The following is a 23,938-nucleotide window of genomic DNA, read 5'->3' on the forward strand; positions in this document are numbered from 1 at the left end:
AATGGACAAGCATACAGGGTCAAATTAATTCTGAATATAGCAAGCAATACTATAAGGTATTCTGAATAATCATGTCTATCCAGTCTATGACAAATGCAGTCTCAGGGACAAGCTCAGGAACCTTGGCTGTGAAATTGGTTATACCTAGCATTCACAATTATGCAATCCTTACATAAGAGTGAGCCACAGAGATCAAAAGGCCCCACGACTTGTGTGATGTGGGATCAAATTCACTTCAGACTTATTTATCACATGTACAAAACATACAGGTACAGAATTGCTCATTTTAACAACACCCAAGGATTCACTGGGGGCAATCCGCAACTGTCACCATGTACTCCAGCATCAAGATAGCATGGCCACAGTGCTCGGGAGAACAACAAAGAAAGCAACAAAACGGAACACGTAACAAAAACAAGCCCCTTTCTTCCCTCCCTCCCACCCACCCACACTGACAGTCCTCCAACTCCAGAATAGCTTTCGAGCCTCGGCCACAGGGCTATGGCTGCTGATCAGCCTTCAATGTCAGTATTGACCCCCAGACTAGCCAATGGTGGGACCCTGCAGCTCAAACTCCAAGCACGCTGACTGACCTGCCCTCATGCTTCCTGTTCAGACTGATACACTGACCTGGGACAGCCTGACAACCATGGACACCCTACATCCCATGTCCGCATCGCTGGCCTTTTGAATGTGGAGCAGAGCCCTCAATGCCTTCCTCATCACCGATCTATGTCGCTGGACTTCGAATGCAAAGAAGTCTGACCTCTGACTCTTCTACATCAGTCTTTAAACCCTAACCTGACTCCTAACTTCCCTCCGTCTCCAAAACCATCTCTGTGAACTTAAAGAGCAATCAAGTCACAATCTCAATGGAGACCACAGCTTGGCACAGAGAAAATGGATGTGAAAAATAAGTCTAAAATTTAAAAAAATTTGTGCACCTACCAAACCCAACATAAAACTTTAAAAGATTAAACATTAGCATTGTTGAAGCTCACTAACTGAAGTAGCAGACCATATAACCCATCCTACTGTTAAGTTACTGGCTGATCTGTACCTCAACACAAGAAGCAAGGTTTTGGTCTTTGTATCTTGCTAGCTGCTGTTGGACACCAGTCAAACTGAATGATGAAACAGCGGGGCTTCAGCAAGAGCCTGTAGCTTTAGAAAAAGAAGCTGGAGCATGTGCAGAGCAAGGTGACATGGGGAATGTGGATCCAAACCAGTGACAATGTTGATCATATTCCTTACCAGGCAAGGGTTCGTGGGTGCCCATCTTGCGGATGGGCACAATGAAAGCATGCAGCCCCTTACACTGGCCTTGGGTGTAAAGCTGAGCGAGGACAATGGCATGGTTTGAAGTTTTCCCCACTAGAAGAAAACAAAAGGTGATAAACAACTGAGCAAATTCAAGCAGAGAAAAAGGTAAATATCTAAATTAAAATCTCTTTTCACCTTTCCTCTTAAGGAGCAGGAGAATGGGATTTAAACAGCAAGTAACTTGATAGTAATGTAGTTGTATAACCAAAATTCTTACAACAGTGGAGGCTGCCATATGGTCACATGCCAGCACTAACTCTTTGGAAGAGCTATTCAAGTATCTCCAAAACCCAACTAAAGAGTTTATATGAAAAGTTTCAATTTCTTTTTAAAAATACAGTTGGCCCTCCTTATTCGCGAGTTCCACATGCGCGAATTCAACCAACCGCGATTCAAGAAAACCCGGAAGTGCTCTTCCAGCACTTGTTGTTCGAGCATGTACAGACTTTTTTTCTTGTCATTATTCCCTGAACAATGCAGTATAACAACTATTTTACATAGCATTTACATTGTATTAAGCATCATAAGTAATCTAGAGATGACTTAAAGTATATGGGAGTTTGTGCGTGGGTTATCATGGATCAGGATTTTAAAAAATCCGAAGTTCTCTTGCTAAGTAAGTTGGAACAGGTACAGCCGGTATTATTTAGCGTCAGTTAGTCAAAGGTTTGTTTTAGTATATAGTATATATTTTACCTTTCTATGCATATAAAATGCTTTAGAACGTATGTTTCAACGCCGGGAGAATCAAAAATCCGAAACCCCAAAACCCAATAATTAAACTACTGCATTGCTTAATAATACGGTCGGCCCTCCTTATCCACAGGGGATTGGTTCCGAGACCCTCCACGGATACCAAAAAAAGCGGATGCTCAAGTCTCTTATTTAACCTGTCCTAGTGTGGTGGTCTTTAGGACCCATCGGAACCCCGGACTTTATTTAACATGTCTCAGTGAGGTGGACATTAGGACCTGGCGGCGCAGCTCTGAATTCACAGTGTTTCTGTTCACGAAAATAATCACCATTGAAAACAAGGTGGAGGTAATAAAGCGATCAGAAAGAGGTGAAACGCCATCGGTCATTGGAAAAGCATTAGGCTACAGTCGGTCAATAATCGGAACAATTTTAATGGAGCATGTGAAAGGCCCTGCCCTGATGAAAGCTACAAATATTACTAAGCAATGCATGGTTTAATTATTGAAATACATATGTTTCTTAAGTGTTTTATATGCATAGAATGGTAAAATATGTACTATATACTAAGAAAACGTTTGACTAACTGACGCTAAATAATACCGGATGTACCTGTTCCAACTTCAAATCTGACTAAAAACGGACTCAGGAATGGAACTCATTCGTAACCCGGGGACTGCCTATACTTTTAAGTCATTTCTAGATTACTTATATACAATACAATGTAAATACTATGTAAATTGTTGTTATACTGTATTGTTTAGGGAATAATGACAAGAAAAAAAATCTGCACATGCTCAAACAGTGAATGCTGAAGAGAGAACTTCCAGGTTTTCCCGATCCGCAATCGGTTGAATCCGTGCATGCTGAATCCGCAGATAAGGAGGGCCAACTGTAATTGTAGCTTTCATTGGGGCAGGGCCTTTCTCACTTTATCCTTCAAAATTGTTATGCTCATTGACCAACGTATCCTAACGCCTTTCTAATGACTGATGGCTTTTTATTATTTCTACTTTATTTTGAATCGTGATCATGATTATTTTCGTGAACAGAAACACTGCGGATTCAGAGCTCTGCCGCCGGGTCCTAATGTCCACCTCACTGAGACAGATTAAGTAAGGTCTGGGGTTCCAGTGGGTCCTAAGGTCCACCGCATTGAGACAAGTTGAATAAGGGACTTCAGCATCCACGTTTTTTGGTATTCGCGAGGGATCCCGGAACCAATCTCTCATGGATAAGGAGGGCCAACTGTATTAATTTCTATCACCCACCATGAAAAACGACTGAAACCTTTGCAACTATAAACATTTTATCTAGATTATACATGATGAAAGAAAATAGTGATGAATAATTTGGTGCAAGTTTATTATGTAAAAGTTTCCAGAAATTCTATTGAAAAGCTGGTGACTTCAAAGTCTGTTTCTTCTATCTACTCTCCGAACCAGTCTCTCTGAAAGCTCCGGGACTGAATTCCTGCATGTGCTGTGGGACATCTTGGGTACTTGCACTTTTACTAACTCAACCACCGTTTCTACTTGATGTTTCTACTGATCCAAATCCTAGCTGCTCCACAGGGTGACAAGTAATAACAAATCTGCGACAAGCAAGAATTTGATCCCTGACACTTGACATTTAATGTTAACACAGAACCCCTCATATTAATATCCTGGGATCACCACTGATCACAAATTCAAATGGATCAGGCATATAAATGCCTTGGTTGTAACAGTACAGTCAAGAATAATCCCTCCCCCCCACACTCCACCCTCAAATCCACCCCACCCCAAGAGGCCTCTTTGTCATCTACTGGGTGGATAGTTACCAATCAGAAGTATAATTGAATACCTTTCCATTTCTGAAGATAAATATTCTCAAGCAGCCCACACGTTTGGTATCCAATCAACCACCACCCTATTTCCTTTAACCCCAATATACAGTGGCTGCAGTGCGTGTCATTTACAGAATGTAGTGCTGCCTACTCTGAAAGCACCTCCCAAACCCATGACCTCTAGCAGCAAGGACATGGGGACACCACATCCAGCAGGTTCCCCTCCAAGTCACACACCATTGTGACTCAGGAATATAGCACATCTTGCATTGTCATTGGGTTGTAGTCCTTTAATTCACTCCCACACCTGAAGGACAGTAGCATGTCAAGGTGGTAGTTCACTACTACTCTCCAGGGAAATTGGAGATAGGCAATAAATGCTGGCCTTGCCAATGTCACCTGGATTCCAAAAATGAATGTAAAATGCTAAGTAATGCATACATTTACTGCTGGCGAATCTTCCACTCAATAATAAACATCACTGTGCTCACTTACATCCTCCAGGCCACCATTTGATTGATGTCACAGTTGGGCTGTTCAGCACAAACTCTTGGGTGGAAGGATCATATGTTGCCGTTGTCTCCAAACCACGGATGAATGTGCCTGAAAATGACAGCCCAAAAATTGGCAGGAACTACCCTACTCACAGTGCACAACACAATAGAAGCAAAGCAACTTCACTGTTCAAGATGTAGTTGTTCTTGGGATGTGGCAACACAGGAAAGGCAACTTTTGCTGCTGGTCTTAGTTCCTTGAGGGCGAATTGGAAATACCTTTTTAAGTAAAAAACAGCTCAGGTGAATTCACCACATAGACAGGGAATCATGCAAGCCAGATAATGTGGACAGGATACATTAAACCAGCTATGGTTAAAGGCATTGTACTCTGGCAATCCTCCAAGAGGACCACAACTTTGTCATGATTCGGAGGCTTGAGCGCCTCAATAACCTAGAGAGCTATGTTGGCAGGAGTCAGGGATTTGTGCTTTGGCTCTTGGAAGGGTCACCCATGCCAAACAGGTCAATGGGTAGAGGCCAGACTGAGAGTGGTCCACTGGTCCTCCAGGTTCAGGGGTTAAACAAAATTGTTAAAGAAAGAGCAATGACGAATTATTCTACATCTGAATGTGATAGTATTCTTGAGTCTCCACCCAGGACTTGCATGACTAACAGAAGTGAAAACAAAGAGAAAGCTACTGACACGATGAAGGAAGCCCTGAACACCATCAGAGATGGAGGGCCTTCATTGTTGCCCTAAATGCCAGCAGCATAATGTAACATTATAATGTAACATATGTAACATAATTAGCATAATGTAGTAACGCTCTGCTGATAGTTCATTGTAATCATTATGAGATGCGGAACTAATAGCAAAACACATAGGCAAGAACTTCAGTACTAAATGCCTACATGCAGAACAGGTGAGAAACTGTGAGAAACAGTTAAGCAGAAGCAAAGGAAACTTCCACTACCTGACTCACAACTCTAATGTATGACTACTAAGAGAATTAATGTGGGAGCTATTGATATGCAAACTAAACTACCCATTCCCTGACAAAGTAGGCAAAGTATCCCAGAGAAGCTTTATACTCTGACGTGCCCAAGAAGTCTAGACCATTGTAGCATGTACTATACCATGGCCTATCTCAGTCTGTGCATAGGTGCCAATGATTTGAAGATTCCAAGCTGGCATGAAGAAGCGATCTTGTTGTTCAGGAGTAGCCTGGTTGAGAATGGTGGGCAGAAACATGCCTAGGTGGAGATCTAGAGGCTCAGGCCGTCCACGATGCACATACCTATAAAAACACAGGCAGAGATTACTGGAAGAGACAGAGGCATACAGACATAGGAACACAGAGGGTGAGAAGGAGCTACACAGCCATTGAGTTTCATTAGTAATCGGATTAACTCTTGCATGCAGCAACAGTCTATCATGGTTGAATTCTTATCAGTTTAATGCAAAAAAAAGAATGAATTTCAAAAATAAAGCACAAATTGAAATTGAGCACAAGATTGTCATGCATCCATCATGTTGTGTCCTCTTCTGAAGCATGGCATCTCTTGAGCTCTGGTCAGCTTTATTCCATTGAGTCAACTATTACGGCATGAAATCTAAGTACTTTTCTCTGAAACCGAGACTAGGAACATAACCTAATAATACCATATACTATATATTATATACATATTACATATACAGTATTATACAAATAATAACTTGAGATATAATCTTTGGTTCATATGTGATAATCAAAAAATCTATTCCAGTAACCTACTGATAACATACAAAGAACCATAGGGATCATACAAAAAGGTCATGCAAAGTGACTCAAAAATGGTTCATTGAAACATGGATCAAACAGACTGTTGAGATTAAACTATACCTCACTAACCCAAAGAGAGAATTTTTTTTTGCTGATATTTTGGTGATACCTGCATTTGCTAACTAGATTTTTTTGGTTGCACTGAAACATGGGGCTCTCAAAAGTATGATATATAGTTTGCATCAAAGTGACATCACATTGAGGGGCATCCTATAATACCAACACCATTCCCTCTGTACCAATCAATAAGCTTGGCCTTTGCCCCTCCCTCTGCAACTGGATCCTTAACTCCCTCATTGAGAGACCACAGTCATTATGGATTGGAAATACATCTCGTCACTGACCATCTTCACAGGCACACCTCTAGAGCATGCACTTAGCCCACTTTGCTACTATCTCTACACTCGTGACTACATGGCTACGCACAGCACAAATGGCATTTATGACAGCTGCTGGCAGAATCTGGTGATGAAGACAGATCAGCTGGTTGAACGGTGTAACAACTTTGCACTCAACGTCAGTAAAATCAAGGAAATGTTTATGGACTTCAGGAAAGGGAAGTCAAGGGTCACACACCAGTCCATATCAAGGGGTCAGCAATGAACACCATCTATTTTTTGCACTAATTTAATATTTACTAGAATTTACAGTACATCTATTCCACTTACTGCTGCTGCAAAACAACTCCATGACAGATGACAATAATACGGGAGAGACAGTTTGCACCTGAAGTGGAAGGGGAATAATATCCTAGTAAAAAAATTTGCTAATACTGCATGGAGTGAGGGGCAGGGTGGGATGGGGCGTGTTGCACAGGGAAGGTTAAACTAGAGTTCCAGAGGATAGGAACCAGAACGTCAGAACATATAATGGTGAGGCTGTGGAGACCTCAGACAAAAAAATCAAGAATCGAATGGTTCTTGAGCATGGTGTGACTAATGTTCTGAGCTGCAGCATTTCAATGCAAGAAGCATCGTAGGAAAGGCAGATGAGCTCAAGGCATGGGTCAACACCTGGAATTATGATATTGTAGCCATTAATGAGACTTAGTTGCAGCAGGGGCAGAACTGGCAGCTCAATATTCCGGTGTTCCGTTGTTTTAGACGTGACAGAGCAGGAGGGATTTGAGGAGGGGATGGTGATACTAGCCATGGAAAATGTCATGGCAGTGCTCAGTCAGGACAAATGAGAACTTGTCTGGAGGTGCTATGGATGGAACTGAGTAATAAGAAAGTATTGACCACATTAATAGGGCTATATTATAGTTCTCCCATGAGACCAGGGATTTAAAGGGACACATTTGCATACAGATCACAAACTGTTGCAAGAAACACAAGGTTAATATAGAAGATGATTTTAACTTTACTCATAATGACTGGGATTCCCATACTGTAAAAAGGACTAAATAGGATAGACAAACATGAGGAAATCTGCAGATGCTGGAAATTCAAGCAACACACACAAAATGCTGGTGGAACGCAACAGGCCAGGCAGCATCGAGAGGGAGAAGCGCTGTCGACGTTTCGAGCTCTATAGGGAGAAGTGCTGTCGGCGTTTCGGGCTTCTATAGGGAGAAGCCACACTCGGGTTGGAGGAACAACATCTTATATACCGACTGGCCAGCCTCCAACCTGATGGCATGAACATTGATTTCTCTAACTTCCATTAATGCCCCACCTCCCCTTCTTCCTCCAAACCTGATTTATTTAGTTCTCTTCCCCTTTTTTACTTTCTCTCTCTGCCCATCACTCTGCCTGTTCGCCATCTCCCTCTGGTGCTCCCCTCCCCCTTTCTTTCTCCCTAGGCCTCCCTTCTCTAGCTCTGCATCCCTTTTGCCAATCACCTTTCTGGCTCTCAGCTTCACCCCACCCCCTCCAGTCTTCTCCTATCATTTTGCAATTTTCCCCTCCCACTTTCAAATCTCTTACTATCTTTTCCTTCAGTTAGTCCTGACGAAGAGTCTCGGCCCGAAATGTTGACAGTGCTTCTCCCTATAGATGCTGCCTGGCCTGCTGCGTTCCACCAGCATTTTGTGTGTGTTACTAGATAGGATAGAGTCTGTCAAATGCATTCAGGAAAGTTTCCTTAAGCATTACATAGAAGGTCCAACAAGGGAGAGTGATCTGCTGCTAGGGAATGAGACAGGGAAGGTGACAAAAGTTTGTGTTGGGGACCGCTTTGAAACTAATGGTATTTTGACCACCTGATGGAAAGTCAATATGTAAAATATTAGGTCTGGTCTGCGAGTTGAGATTCTAAATTGGAGAAAGCCCATTTTGATGGTATCAGGAAGGATCTAGCAAGTGTGGATTGGGACAGGCTGTTTTCTGGCAAAGGTGTACTTGGTAAGTGGGAGGCCTTCAAAAGTGAGATTTTTGAGAGTTCAAAGCATGTACATTCTTGTTAGAATAGAAGGTAAAGAAAACAGGTGTAGGGAACCTAGGGATTTCCAAGAGATATTAATGCACTGGTTAAGAAAAAAGGTGTATAGCAGGTATAGGCAGGTAGGAACAAATAAGGTGCTTATGAGAAATGCAAGAGAATACAAATAAATCAAGAGGGATAAAAGAAAGCATGCGGCTACAGACAAGGTGAAAGGGATCCTAAGGGATTCTACAGATGTATTAAGAGCAAGAGGATTGTTAGGGACAAAATTGGTCCTCTGGAAGACCAGAATGGTAATTCATGTGTGGAGCCAAAAAAGCTGGGGGAAGATCTTAAATGATTTTTTTTGCATCTGTATTTACTCAGGAGACAGACACAGAGTATATAGAAGTGAAGCAAAGTGGCATCAACTTCATGGACCCTGTTCAGATTACAGAGGAGGAGGCGTTTGCTGTCCTGAGGCAAATTAGACAGATAATTCTCCAGAACCTGACGAGATGTTCCCTCGAACCCTGTGGAAGGCAAATGCAGAATAGTTAGGACCCTAGCAGAGATATATAAATTATCCTTAGCAACAGGAGAAGTACCAGATAGCCAATGTTGCTCCGCTGTTTAAGAAAAGCTCTAAAAATAAACAAAGAAATTGTAGACCAGTAAGCCTGACATCAGTAGTGGGAAAGTTTTGGAAGGTATTCTAAGGGACCAGATATACAAGTATTTGGATAGATATGGGCTGATTAATGACAGTCAGCATGGTTTTGTGCATGGTAGGAGATGAGCAAAGGGCCCATTTCTGTGCTGTACATTTCTATGACTGTATGACTATTTAATATTGAAGTGCAGTCATCATTGTAAAGGGTTTTGGAATGCACTCAAGTTATGAAAAGCAATAAAGTGTCACTTTGCATGAATAGCATTTAAAGCATTAAGTTTAAACATGGCTAGGTTAATTTGGAGACTGGATTCTTATAAGCTGTTTAAAAGCTGTTGACAAAGGGGCTTTCTTCTTATCGGCCTTGGTTCCAAAAGAACTACAATAATTACTGTACAAAAGCTGTTCACTGGGTTCAAATAATGAGCATTATTTAGTTCAATTTTTAAGCACTGCATTAAATATACTAACTATAATATGACCAATTGTCTATAGCGCTATTCTGCTAAACTTTAAGACATTCAAATCCAATTTAAAATTGAAGGTTTGGAAGATCTCTGTCAGGGCAGGGAGAACAAGGTTCTAACCAATTTCCAAAATAAGTTCATAAAATAATGGAATAACTAGTAGATTCAAGTACAGTCGTAAAGTACTTGTTAAGGTCTTGCATATTTACCATAACATAATTCACTGCTCACAGAAGGGTCTCAGCCCGAAACATCAACTATTTATTCATTTCCATAGATGCTGCCTGATCTGCTATGTTTCTCCAAAATTCATGTGTGTGTTGCTTATGGTTCACTGTGTTTTTTATATATATAAAAAAACATAACATAATAATGAATAGGTTATAAATGCAGTAGACTTGAAATTAAATTAATAAGATAACAATATCCTATTAAAATATCAACAAAAAATAGTACATTAATCAATCAAGCCTATAATAATTATACATGAAAAAAAGAATAATCATCAAAAGAAAAAAAAATTAAATACAAGAAAAAAATATATATTGGAAAAAAAAACACTAAACTAACATGGGCAATAATAACAGTTTATATGTATATGATAGTGTCAAAAACTCCGGAACTCCATACCAGAACAAGAATAAACAGAGAGAAGGTCTGGAAGAGGCCTGATTAATTCATATGAAAATGTCGAATGAACTGTCCCCCAAGTTTCTTCAAATTTAATTGATGAGTCAAAAATAGTGCTTCTAATTTTTTCCAAGCTCAGATAAGAATTAGTTTGAGAGAACCACTGAAACGTGGTAGGAGGATTTACTTCTTTCCAATTTTGTAATATAGACCTTCTGGCCATTAATGTTACAAAAGCAATCATTCGTCTAATTGAAGGGGAAAACTGATTACCGTCCTCATTTGGTTTACCAAAAATTGCAGTAATAAACTGAGGTTGTAAATCAATATTCCAAATTGAGGAAATGGTAGCAAATATGTCCTTCCAATAGTTATATAAGGTGGGACATGACCAAAACATGTGGATCAATGAAGCCACATCTGAATGACATCTGTCACATTGAGGGTTAACATGAGAATAGAATCGAGCAAGCTTATCTTTAGACATATGAGCTCTATGTACAATTTTAAATTGTATTAAAGCACGTTTAGCACATATAGAAGAAGAATTAACCATTTGTAAAATTTTTTCCCATTTTTCTATTGATATATTATATTGAAGTTCTTTTTCCCATTCTTGTTTAATTCTACCTGATATTTCTGGTTGTATCTTCATAATCATATTATAAATAAAAGCCACTAATCCCTTCTGACAAGAATTTAAGGTAAAAATCAAACCTGAAAAATCTATTGAAGTTGAAATGGGAAAGGATGGTAGAACTTTATGTAAAAAATTTCTGATTTGTAGATATCTAAAAAAATTAGATTTAGGTAACTTAAATTTGTTGGAAAGTTGGTCGAAAGACATCAAACTACCTTCAAAAAAAAGATCACGAAAACATTTTATACCTTTCCTTTTCCATATGCTAAAAGCTTGATCTGTCAAAGAAGGTTTGAAAAAAAAATTAAGTAAGATAGGGCTATCAAGAACGAAGTTTTTCCAGAGTAAAAAACTTACGAAATTGAAACCAAATTCGTAATGTATGTTTGACAACAGGGGTGGATATCTGTTTATTGAATTTAACTAAATCAGCAGGAAGAGAAGAACCAAGAACGGAGAATAGAGAATATCCCTGTGCATCACTGCATTCTAAATTTACCCACTGTGGGCACAATGGTGAATCCAAATCTAATTTCCAATATATTAAGTTACGAATATTATTCGCCCAAAAGTAAAATCTAAAGTTAGGTAAAGCTAAACCACCATCTTTTTTAGATTTTTGTAATTGCCTTTTACTTAACCTGCCTGGGGTTTTTATTTTGCCACACAAATGAGGAAATTTTTGAATCAGTGTTATCAAAAAAAGATTTAGGAATAAAAATTGGTAAGGCTTGAAATAAATATAAAAATTTCGGTAAAATCATCATTTTAATAGCATTAATCCGACCAACTAATGATAAGGATAAGGGAGACCATCTTGTAGTAAGTTGTTGAATTTGATGAAGCATTGGTAAAAAATTCAGTCTAAATAAAACTTTATATTTCTTGGTAATTTTTATACCTAAATAGATAAAGTTATCAGTAACAACTTTAAATGGTATCCTGTCATTCAATAAAGTTTGCGCGTTTAAAGGGAATAAATCACTCTTATCCAAGTTTAATTTATAACCAGAAAAACTACCAAATTGAGCCAACAAGGATAAAATAGTGGGAATAGACCTGTCAGGATCAGAAATATATAACAACAAGTCATCAGCATAAAATGATAACTCGTATAACTTCTCATTACGGGTAATACCAAAAATATTAGGAGATTCACGAATAGCAATGGCTAAAGATTCTAATGCGATATTAAATAATAAAGGACTTAAGGGACAACCTTGTCTCGTACCACGAGATAATTGAAAAAAAGAGGATCTGTAATTATTTGTAAGAACAGAAGCAACAGGTTTATAATATATTAGTTTGATCCATGATATAAAATTAGGACTAAAATTAAAATATCTCAAAGCATTAAATAAGTATGTCCATTCAACTCTATCAAAAGCTTTTTCAGCATCTAATGAAATAACACATTCTGGGGTTGTGGGTGATGAAGTATAAATTATATTAATCAATTTTCTAACATTAAAAAAGGAATACCGATTCCTAATAAAACCAGTTTGGTCTTCTGAAATAATCTGTGATAGTACCTTTTCTAACCTAATAGCTAAAATTTTTGTAAGAATCTTAGAGTCTACATTTAATAGTGATATAGGGCGATAAGATGCACATAAAGTAGGATCCTTATCTTTTTTAAGAATTAGAGAGATAGTAGCTTCATAAAAAGACTGAGGTAATCTCTTCTTAGCAAATGCATCATTAAAGATTTCACATAACCAAGGGGAAAGCAAAGAAGAAAAAGTTTTTAAAAATTCTATAATATAACCATCAGGACCAGGAGCTTTCCCTGAATTCATTGATGAGATAGCCTCTCCTATTTCAGCCATAGAGATAGGAGCATCGAACAAGCTATGATCTTCATCTGTCAGTTTGGGAATATTCAAATTGTTAAAAAAATTATCCATCATGGACAGATCACCATCAAATTCTGATTGATATAAAGATTTATAAAAATCTTGAAAAGTGTTATTGATTTCTTTATGATCAGTAGTCAGATTACCGTCTTGTTTACAAATTTTAATAGTTTGTCGCTTAGTCGAAATAGCTTTTAATTGTTTAGCTAACAATTTACCAGTTCGATCACTATGGATATAAAATTGAGCCCTGGTCCTAATTAATTGATTCTCAATTGAAGAAGATAATAATACTATGCTCCATTTGAAGCTCAACTCTCTTCTTATAAAGTTCTTTGGTAGGAGTCACGGAATAAATCTTATCAATTTCTTTAATTTTATCCACTAATAAAGTAATATCTAAATATCTTTGTTTTCTTTTACCAACGGAATATGAGATAATTTGTCCACGGATAAAAGCCTTAAAAGAGTCCCAAAGTATTCCTCTGTCAATCTCTTCAGTATAGTTTGTTGAGAAAAACAAGTCAATTTGCTGTTTTATGTAGGTGATAAATTCTGGATCTCGAAGCAAAGTAGCGTTAAGTCTCCAAGATCTAGTATTATTGGAAAAGTCCGAAATCTTGATAGATAACTTCAAAGGTGCATGATCCGAAATGGCAATAGAATCATATTTACAATCAGTAACATCTGTTAATAAACGATGATCAATAAGGAAATAATCAATTCTAGAATAACTGTGATATACATGTGAAAAAAACGAAAATTCTTTATCTTTAGGGTTCAAAAACCGCCATATTTCAGTAATTCCCGAATCAACCATAAAGGAATTAATAAGTAAGGCTGATCTATTCGGAAGAATTCGGATAGGTTTAGATCTATCCATCAAAGGATTCAGACAACAATTGAAATCTCCACCCATTATCAACATATATTCATTTAGATTAGGAAGGGAAGTAAATAAACGTTTAAAAAATTCAGGGCAGTCAAAGTTTGGAGCATAAATATTAACTAGAACCACTTTTCGATTAAAAAGTGAACCAGCTTTCAACAAAAATCTGCCCTGTGGATCAGAAATAATTTCATGATGTGTAAACGAAATTGAGGGGTCTATAAAAATAGACACACCCCTAATTTTGGCGGTACAATTCGAGTGAAATTGTTGACCCTTCCTGAACCTAAAAAAGTGTTGATTATCCTCCCTCCTAATACGAGTCTCCTGTGCAAAAATAATATTAGCATTTAGTCTATGGAATACTTTAAATATTTTTTTTACGTTTAATCGGATGATTTAAACCATTAGTATTCCAAGAGATAAAGTTAATAGACTTATCCATCATGCCAATATTAATTGTATATATCATAAAAGGTTAAAAAGACACATAACCCATAATTCAGGAAGAAGGAAAATGATTCAGGAGCAACCGGAGAACATGACACCTCAACAATATTAATAATTTAAAGTCGGCCCATAAACTAAAAGCAAAAAAATAAAAAGCAAAAGCATGTAAAAAGATCCCTACCCCCTCCCCCAACCCCACGAAAAAAAGCCAAGAGGCAGGCGCACAAACTAACACTAATATTGCCCCCATTTTCAAGATGGCAATTCCATGAAAAGAAAGAAAAGAGAAACTATATAACACCCAGATATAAATACAGGGTTGTAAAAAGAAAGAATATATATCAATCACAGTGAAAAAATAATATAAAAAAAGCAAAAAATAATTAATAAAAAAAGGATAACCATTGAAGTTTAAAATAGTGTAATATGACTTTAAAAAAAGATTCCATATTCAAATATAAGAAAATGACGTTTCAAAAACAGAGACTTATGGGAAGAAGAAACGACATTTTGAAAAGACCATATTACAGAATATAAATATAAATTCACCAAACTGTTAAAAAAAAAATTTTTTTTTAAAAAAAGGTCATCAAAATAAGATTAAAAAAGGATTCAATAACCACTACAATATATATATAAAAAAAAGGTCCAAAAATTCAAAACATTCGTCCCATTCTCAAATACAGGCAAATAAACGCTTACGAAAAGCAAAGTCTTATAGGAAGAAGAAACGACATCTTAAAAAATAAATCATTATTACAAAGTTTTAACATGTATATCTAATCCAGAGGAAAAAAAATTAATTAAGAAAAAAGACATTATAGTAAAATTAAAAGAGCATCTGTAAATCATGATAATAAAAAAAAACATGTCTACAGACCAAAGTAAGACCGCAGCTTCATAAGTTAAAGCCTAAAACGGAATGGCATCTTCTCTCCAAAAATTCTTCAACATAACACATAGTTCAAATTGTACTAGAAGACCGATATTCTTCAAAGAATTTCTTCGCTTCTTCCGGAGTATTAAAGAAGCGCTGACTGTCATCACTCAACGTAATTCTGAGATTCGCTGGGTATCTTAAAGCTTGTTTCAGTCCAATCGAATGAATCTCTGCCATCACCGGTTTAAAAGCGATTCTCGCCCTCATCACCTCGAATGAATAATCTTCAACAATACTAAAGTTGTTGCTTCTGTGAGAAATCATACCTTTCTGACGAGCTAATCGAATTAAAAGCTCTTTCTCCCGAGGATAATGGAGACGGACAATCACAGCTCGTGGCTTGTCTCTCGCAGCCGAAAATCTCGAAACTCTGTGGGCACGATCAATAGTAGGTTTAGCCCGCAAAGCGTCCTCGCCAAAAATTTCCCACAATAAGTTAGAGAAATAGTCACCAGAAACAGTCACCAGTCAGTTAAGTCACCAGACTCAACATTTTCGAGAAATCCGATAATACGCAAGTTCTGTCTGCGAGATCGGTTTTCAAGATCGGTGATTTTAAACTTATTCTGCTCCACTATTTTAGCAGTCGACCGTACCTTCTCCTCCAAAGTTTCGATTGTACGTATTTTTTCACAAATTAACTTGTCAAGAGTCGCAAACTTTTCTTCATGCCATTCAATATCTGCTGCCTGCGATTGAAGCTTGGTATCAAACGATCTAACAACTTCTTCAAGCTCAGACATTTTCGCAGTAAGTTTATTTTCCAGACTTGCAAGTTTAGTGTCCAGAAGACTAGAGATTGCATCGAGAGATATAGGGTCTTTAGACGATTTCTTAGGTACAGACATTTTAAGTTTGAAAAAATTAAATCAAGTATTATTTTAAAAAAGAAATAAATCGTAAATATCAACCCATGTAATTAAGTACGAAAAGATTTGATTAAAGGGTGATTATAGCTTAAAAAATGAAGAGCGCCTAAAAGGCAGATGTCTACGTCGCCATCTTGAAACTCCTCCCCCGGTTCACTGTTTTAAGCACATGCAATTAACTTGTTTGATCTAATTTATAAAATCTCAAATTAAGTGCCGCAAAGGTCAAAAAGTAAGGTCAGATTATATAAAGGAAACAGACACTATGAAACAGTCCTATGTTAACATCTATCATTCTCCACACAGAGGAAATGTCTTATGAACAGAATACATATGCATCCATTTCCCCATCTGGGACTAGATCTTACAGTCTATCTATAATTCTATGAGCACAAGTATGCCATTCGGCCCATTGAGTCTGCTCTGCCATTCAATCATGGGCTGATCCAATTCTTCCAGTCATCCCCACTCCCCTGCCTTCTCCCCATACCCTTTGATGCCCTGGCTAATCAAGAACCTATCTATCTCTGCCTTAACTCCACCCAATGACTTGGCCTGCACAGCCACTCATGGCAACAAATTCCACAGATATACCACCCTCTGACAACAGTAATTTCTCCGCATCTGTTCTAAATGGACATTCTTCAAACCTGTTGTGCCCTCTTGTCTTAGAGTGCATCCAATATCCTCGACATAGTGTCATCGTATTATTTAACTAACAATGGATGGAATGCAGGGTACTTGGAATTTACTAATAAATAATAAATAATTAATTTGCTAATCAATTAATCTAACAGAGAAGGTGCCTTAATTTCAAACCAAAAGACAAAAGATGTTCTATTTCTAAGTACTCAGCATAGCCTCAATTTACCACACATTCCCTTTATTAACCTACACTACTTAACATCAAATCTATAATTGCACACCAAATTCAAATCTGCTAGAGACAGATGGAAATAGAAATTATATTTAACAATATACATGGTAAGCAGTGTAGTTAACACATCTAACCTAATTTGAATAGCTTGACTTGAATTACTGGGTAGGTAAAACTTGAAAAGCTTTCTAGTAGCAGAACTGCAGACTAGTTGTCAAGTGGTCAGTGTCTTGTTTTTACAAGATTCTACGGTACCAAATGTGTTTTTTTTTTCCCAAATTACTCTGTAACCTCCGAGTGGCACTGCAGGCAAACAGTATTTTTGGACGCTGGCCCATGCAAACCACAAGAGTACTCTGACCCACTTCACATCATTCTACTCAAAAGCACACTGGCCTTAATCACCTCTTTCATATATGGCTATCACCACTCCAAAGGTAACACATTCCAGGGATCCAACACTTTGTCTAAAATAAAATGCCCCACACATCACTTTTGAACTTGCACCCATCACCTTAAATGCATGGCTTCCAGTATTAGACATTTCAACCCTGGGAAAAAGATATTGGATATCTACTCCATCTATGCCTCTCATAATCATATAAACTCTTATCAAATCTCCAAATAAACCAACTCAGGTTTGCCCAGCCTCGCCTTAGAGCATACCCCTCTAATTCAGGCAGCATCTTTGTAAATGTCTTCTACGCCCTACCCAAAGGCTCGATATTCTTCCTATAATGGAGTGGCCACAACTGAATGCAGTACCTCAGGTTTATGAAGCCTTCACCCATTTTCAGACCAATTAATACTTTAGCTTATTTCATCAAGAAACTATTTGAGTTTTCAATATTCAGATAAAGACTCAAAATCCAACACCATGTAAAGGGGCAGAAGGTTCTTCCTAACTTGACTCAAACATGTTAGCTTTAATTGTAAACTTTCAAATTCTTTTAACATTTTTAAAAACTTCAATCAGACCCTTCTCCAAAGTACACAAGGTAAGTACACAGGAACAGGTGCTTTCCACCAAGCCAACATGCTGGGAGAGTGTGTACAAACTGGATCATCGAGCTTTCTACAGTACACACCTCTTGAAGAACATGATTTCCTCTGGGTTTGAGATAGCATTTTCCTGGATCTTTTTAACCATCAGAGAACTCTTCTTCACTGCTACATCATAACGCTCACTATAGGTCATGAAGTTCGGGTCTTCATGTTGGAGCTCAGGATCATTAAGTGCAAGAGATTCTAAAACAAAGAAAACAAGCACTGAAAGCACAGTACAAGAAAATCCAATCAGGCATCAAACAGATTATTGTGGTTGATCAATGTGGAGCTCTGATCATTGGGTGAAGTTTTATATGATGGAATTCAGAATGATACCAAGCAAAAATACTTTTTCCATTCAGTATCACTTGCACTCCACATCATGCACCAGTTACCAAGCCATTCCACTATACAACTACCTCCATAAAGAGATCAAAGAACTATAGCCTAAACACTTTTAGGCATACAGGAGTAAGATATACCAACTAGTTGAATGGTGTCACAATAACAACCTTGCACCAGCAAGACCAAAGAGCTAATTGTGGACTTCAGGAAGCACGAGATGAGGGAACACAAAGCAATCTTCCAAGATGGATCAGAAGTGGAGAGAGTGAGCAATTTCAAGAACCCTCTGAGGATCTAACCAGGTCCCAACATATCGATGCAGCTATAAAGGCAGCAGGACAGTGCTACATTTCATCAGGATTTTGAGGAGATTCAGTTTATCACCTAAAACACTTGAAAATTCTACAGATATACCATGGAGAGCATTCTGACTGGCTGCATCACTGTCTGGAATGGGGAGGGGTGGGGTAGGTTTACTGCACAGGATGCTTGCACATGAATCACAAAAGGCTGGTTTGCAGGTGCAATAGGCTATCAAGAAGGCAAATGGAATATGGGCCTTCTTTGCTAGAGGGACTGAATTTAAGAGCAGGAAGGTTATGCTGTTACAAGGTAGTGGTGAGACCGCACATGGAGTATTGCATGCAATTCTAGTCTCCTTACCTGAGGAAGGATAAACTGGCTTTGGAGGTGGTGCAGAGGAGGTTCACCAGTTGATTCCAGAGATGAGGGGGTTAGTCTATGAGGAGAGATTCAGTTGCCTGGAACTGTACTTGTTGGAATTCAGACAGAGGAAATCTTATAGAAACATATAAAATTATGAAAGGGATAGATAAGATAGAGGCAAGAAAGGTGTTTCTCCAGGTAGGTGAGACTAGAACCAGGGGACCTATCTTCAAGATTCAGGGAGTAGATTTTGGACAGTGGAGCAGATTCGATGAGCCAGGTGGCCTACTCCTGCTCCTATTTCTTATGTAGCAAGCTGCAGAGAGTTGTAAAATTAGTCAGCTGCATCATGAATACTAGCCCCTATAGTATCCAAAACATCGTCAAGGAGTGGTGCCCCAGAAAAGCGGCTTCCATCATTCAGGTGATGAACTAAGAGCTTGGATACATATATGGAATTATGATGTAGTGACCGTTATAGAGACTTGGCTGGCACCAGGGCAGGAATGGATTCTCAATATTCCTGGATTTCAGTGCTTTAAAAGGGATAGAGAGGGGGGGAAAGGGGAGGAGGGCTGCCATTACTGGTGAGGGATACTATTACAGCTACAGAAAGGATGGGTAATGTAGCAGGATCCTCTTTTGAGTCAGTATGGGTAGAAGTCAGGAAAAGGAAGGAAGCAGTTTCTCTGTTGGGAGTATTCTGTAGGCCCCCTGGTAGCAGTAGAGAAACCAAGGAGCAGATTGGGAGACAGATCTTGGAAAGGAGCAAAAATAACAGGGTTGTTATCATGGGTGACTTTAACTCCCCTAATATTGATTGGCACTTGATTAGTTCCAATGGTTTAGACGGGGCAGAGTTTGTTAAGTGTGTCCAGGATGGATTCCTGTCACAGTATGTTGACAGGCTGACTATGGGGAATGCCATACTAGATCTGGTATTAGGTAACGAACCGGGTCAGGTCACAGATCTCTCAGTGGGTGAGCATCTGGGGGACAGTGACCACTGCTCTCTGGCCTTTAACATTATAATGGAAAAGGATAGAATCAGAGAGGACAGGAAAATTTTTAATGAGGGAAGGGCATATTATGAGGCTATAAGGCTAGAACTTGCAGGTGTGAATTGGGGTGATGTTTTTGCGGGGAAATATACTATAGACATGTGGTCAACATTTAGGGATCTCTTGCAGGATGCGAGGGATAAATTTGTCCCAGTGAGGAAGATAAAGAATGGTAGGGTGAAGGAACCATGGGAGAAGTTAGTCAGATGGAAGAAGGCAGCATACGCAAGGTTCAGGAAGCAAGGATCAGAAGAGTCTATTGAGAAACATAGGGTAGCAAGAAAGGAGCTTAAGAAAGGACTGAGAAGAGCAAGAAGGTGGCATGAGAAGGCCTTGGCGAGTAGGGCAAAGGAAAACCCCAAGGCATTCTTCAATTATGTGAAGAACAAAAGGTTAACAGGAGTGAAGATAGGACCAATTAGAGATAAAGATGGGAAGATGTGCCTTGAAGCTGTGGAAGTGAGCGAAGTCCTCAATGAATACTTCTCTTCGATATTCACCAATGAGTGGGAACTTGACGGCGAGGACAATATGAGTGAGGTTGATGTCCTGGAGCATGTTGATATTAAGGGAAAAGAGGTGTTGGAGTTGTTAAAATATGTTAGTACAGATAAGTCCCCAGGGCCTTACAGAATATTCCCCAGGCTGCTCCACGAGGTGAGGGAAGAGATTGCTGAACCTCTGGCTAGGATCTTTATGTCCTCGCTGTCCACAGGAATGGTACTGGAGGATTGGAGGGAAGTGAATGTTGTTCAAAAAAAGGTAGTAGGGATAGTCCAGGTAATTAAGACCAGTGAGCCTTAAGTCCGTGGTGGGAAAGCTATTGGAAAAGATTCTTAGAGATGGCATTCAGAGAATCATGGTCTGATCAGGGACAGTCAGTATGTCTTTGTGAAGGGCAGATCGTGTCTAACAAGCCTGGTAGAGTTCTTTGAGGAGGTGACCAGGCATATAGATGAGGGTAGTGCAGTGGATGTGATCTACATGGATTTTAGTAAGGCATTTGACAAGGTACGACATGGTAGGCTTATTCAGAAAGTCAGAAGGCATGGGATCCAGGGAAGTTTGGCTAGGTGGATTCAGAATTGGCTTGCCTGCAGAAGGTAGAGGGTTGTGGAGAGTTGTGACTAGCTGTGAGAGTTGTCCCACAAGGATTGGTTCTGGGACCTCTACTTTTCGTGATTTTTATTGACGACCTGGATGTGGGGGTAGAAGGGTGGGTTGGCAAGTTTGCAGATGACACAAAGGTTGATGGTGTTTTGGATAGTGTTGAGGATGGTTGAAGATTGCAGAGAGACATTGATAGGTTGCACAAGTGGGCTGAGAAGTAGCAGATGGAGTTCAACCCAGAGAAGTGTGAAGTGGTACACCTTGGAAGGACAAACTCCGAGGCAGAATACAAAGTAAGTGGCAGGATACTTGGAAGTGTGGAGGAGCAGAAGGATCTGGGGGTAATATGTCCACAGATCCTTGAAAGTTGCCTCACAGGTAGATAGGCTAGTTAAGAAAGCTTATGGAGTATTAGCTTTCATAAGTTGAAGGATAGAGTTTAAGAGTTGTGGGGTAATGATGCAGCTCTATAAAACTCTGGTTAGGCCACACTTGGAGTACTGTGTCCAGTTTTGGTCGCCTCATTGTAGGAAGGATGTGGAAGCATTGTAAAGGGTACAGAGATTTACCAGGATGCAGCCTGGTTTAGAGAGTTTGCATTATAGACAATAGGTGCAGAATTATGGTCAGAGATTATGGGAGCTAGGGCTTTACTCTTTGGAGAGGACGACGACGAGAGGAAACATAATAGAGGTATACAAGATAGACAGAATACAGGAATAGACAGAGTGGATAGCCAGCGCCTCTTCCCCAGGGCACCACTGCTCAATACAAGAGGACATGGCTTTAGGCTAAGGGGTGGAAAGTTCAAGGGAGATATTAGAGGAAAGTTTTTTATTCAGAGAGTGGTTGGTGCGTGGAATGCACTGCCTGAGTCAGTGGTGGAGGCAGATACACTAGTGAAATTTAAGAGACTACTAGACAGGTATATGAAGGAATTTAAGGTGGAGGTTTATATGGGAGGCAGGGTTTAAGGGTTGGCACAACATTCTGGGCCCAAGGGCCTGTACTGTGCTGTACTCTTTTATGTTCTATGTATGACATTGTACAGCTGTCACAAAGACAGCAAGTTTCATGACATATGCCGGTGATATTAAACCTGATTCTTATTTTCTCGTATACTCCCTGGAAATCTGTTTAAATGAAGCAAGATAATTTGTGGGTTACAGACACAGAGTAACAAGCAAAGATTAAAGCTACATATTTCAAAGGAAATTAAGTTCCAGGATTTATAGCTACAGAAATACAAATCAAAACAGGGATGTTATGTTAAATACAACTGCTTCGCAGTTTGGGTGCATTGCACAACTTGAGTATTCAAGTTATTAAAGTGTTTAGGAAAAAGGAAAATGAAATACACATCAATGTTGAAAAAAGAATCAAAAGACAGACTTGTTTTTGGTCCTTAGATACACATTAAGAGCACATAGATACACACATACACATTATGATTTGATAGAAGTTTAAATCTGTAAAGGGCTTTTAAGAGGTAAATGAAGAGAGATTTCCATGTGAGGGTCTCAAAGCTACAAGTTATTAATATTATAAAGACTGATAAATTCAATAAAGAATTCAAAAGATATGTTTTTACTTGTATGTCAAAATACTGAGAAGAAACTGAGGGAACATTGTCAAAACAGACAAGGACAATTTAAAAGCATAAAATAACACAGAATGAGCTCATTGATTGTTAGATTGGTACTTAACAGCTAGCATGGACAGAGAAGGGCAGAGGAAACATGTCTGCACATATGAGGGGAAAACAGCACATTGTTTAATTGAAGAGATACAAATGTAGTTATAGAAGAAGGATCTAGCAGACCCTGATTATAAATTACAGAGAAGTAAAGATGCACGTAAGGCATATAATTAGGATGGCAAATACAATGTTGGCTGTTATTGCACAAAAAACCAAGTATAAAAGTAGGCAACAGTTGTTAAACTGCACAGGGCACAGGTGAGACTGTACTCTAGTGAAATGTTAGCAGCTTCACTTGCTTCCTGACCCACTGTGCATCTCCAGCATTTTTCATTCTCACTTTATAGTCATGATACTTGTGTAGAATAGATTTAAACTGCAATTACTCCATGAATCCCTACGCATCAGAATGCTGCATAAAACTACATTTAAGGTGAATTAAGAAAATATCTTTGCATAATTTCATAGTCAACATATTTGCTAACTTTGACCAGAAACCTGACATCTACCAGATTGCTGACCTAATTAGGGTGCTTAGCAACAATATGGTTTACAAAGGGAACCTGATTCACCAGCTGAACGTGTGCCACGTTCCAATCCTGCAAATACCCCTAGTGTTAATTTAGAAATGGTTCAGATGCAAATTTAGCCAATTTTTTTTTTTAATTACTGTTACACAAGCCATTCTCTTGTTAAAAAGGTCCTATTCTACATGTGGAAGCCTAGAATATACCCTATAAATGTCATAGCATTTACAACAGAACACAGACTATTCAACCATCCTCTCATTAATTCATCAGCATATCCTCTAATTCTTTTCTTCCTCCCATTCCTTCGGTTCCTCATCTGTATCCATTTACCTCCTCATTTTTTTTATTGATTTTTTATGCATTTTCTACAACACTACAAATAAAAAAAACTCAAACCAAAATAAAAAATTAATGCAGTGCAAAATAAACATACAATAATAATACAATACAAAAAAGATAATTGAGAAAACACCCAAATTGAAGTCATGTAAAGTTAGTATCCTCCCCAAGCCCCACAACAAAAAAAAACTCCAGACCAACCACAACACAATATAGAGAATATAAATCAGGACATTCAAACCCCCAAAGCTGTAAATACACTTGAAAACAGAAGATAATAATGCCTACTACCAAAAAAAAAAGCTGAAAGGGACTGAAAAAA

At 38.6% G+C, this 23,938-nt stretch overlaps 1 protein-coding gene across 2 annotated transcripts in view; it reads right to left on the bottom strand.

The window, feature by feature from the left end:
- acox1 (acyl-CoA oxidase 1, palmitoyl) overlaps positions 1 to 23,938 on the bottom strand; it is a 63,047-nt gene that overhangs the window by 37,153 nt on the left and 1,956 nt on the right. Inside the window, exons 2-5 of one of the 2 annotated variants that reach the window (XM_059948918.1) lie at positions 17,908 to 18,067; positions 5,479 to 5,639; positions 4,340 to 4,447; positions 1,255 to 1,374 (exon numbers count right to left, since the gene is read on the bottom strand). In XM_059948918.1, the coding sequence (XP_059804901.1) occupies positions 1,255 to 1,374; positions 4,340 to 4,447; positions 5,479 to 5,639; positions 17,908 to 18,067 (549 nt within the window). The remainder of the gene's footprint in view (positions 1 to 1,254; positions 1,375 to 4,339; positions 4,448 to 5,478; positions 5,640 to 17,907; positions 18,068 to 23,938) is intronic. The other variant, XM_059948919.1, reaches the window with a different exon arrangement.

The sequence above is a fragment of the Hypanus sabinus genome, chromosome 23, assembly GCF_030144855.1.
Source record: "Hypanus sabinus isolate sHypSab1 chromosome 23, sHypSab1.hap1, whole genome shotgun sequence".
NCBI classification, from domain to species: domain Eukaryota; kingdom Metazoa; phylum Chordata; class Chondrichthyes; order Myliobatiformes; family Dasyatidae; genus Hypanus; species Hypanus sabinus.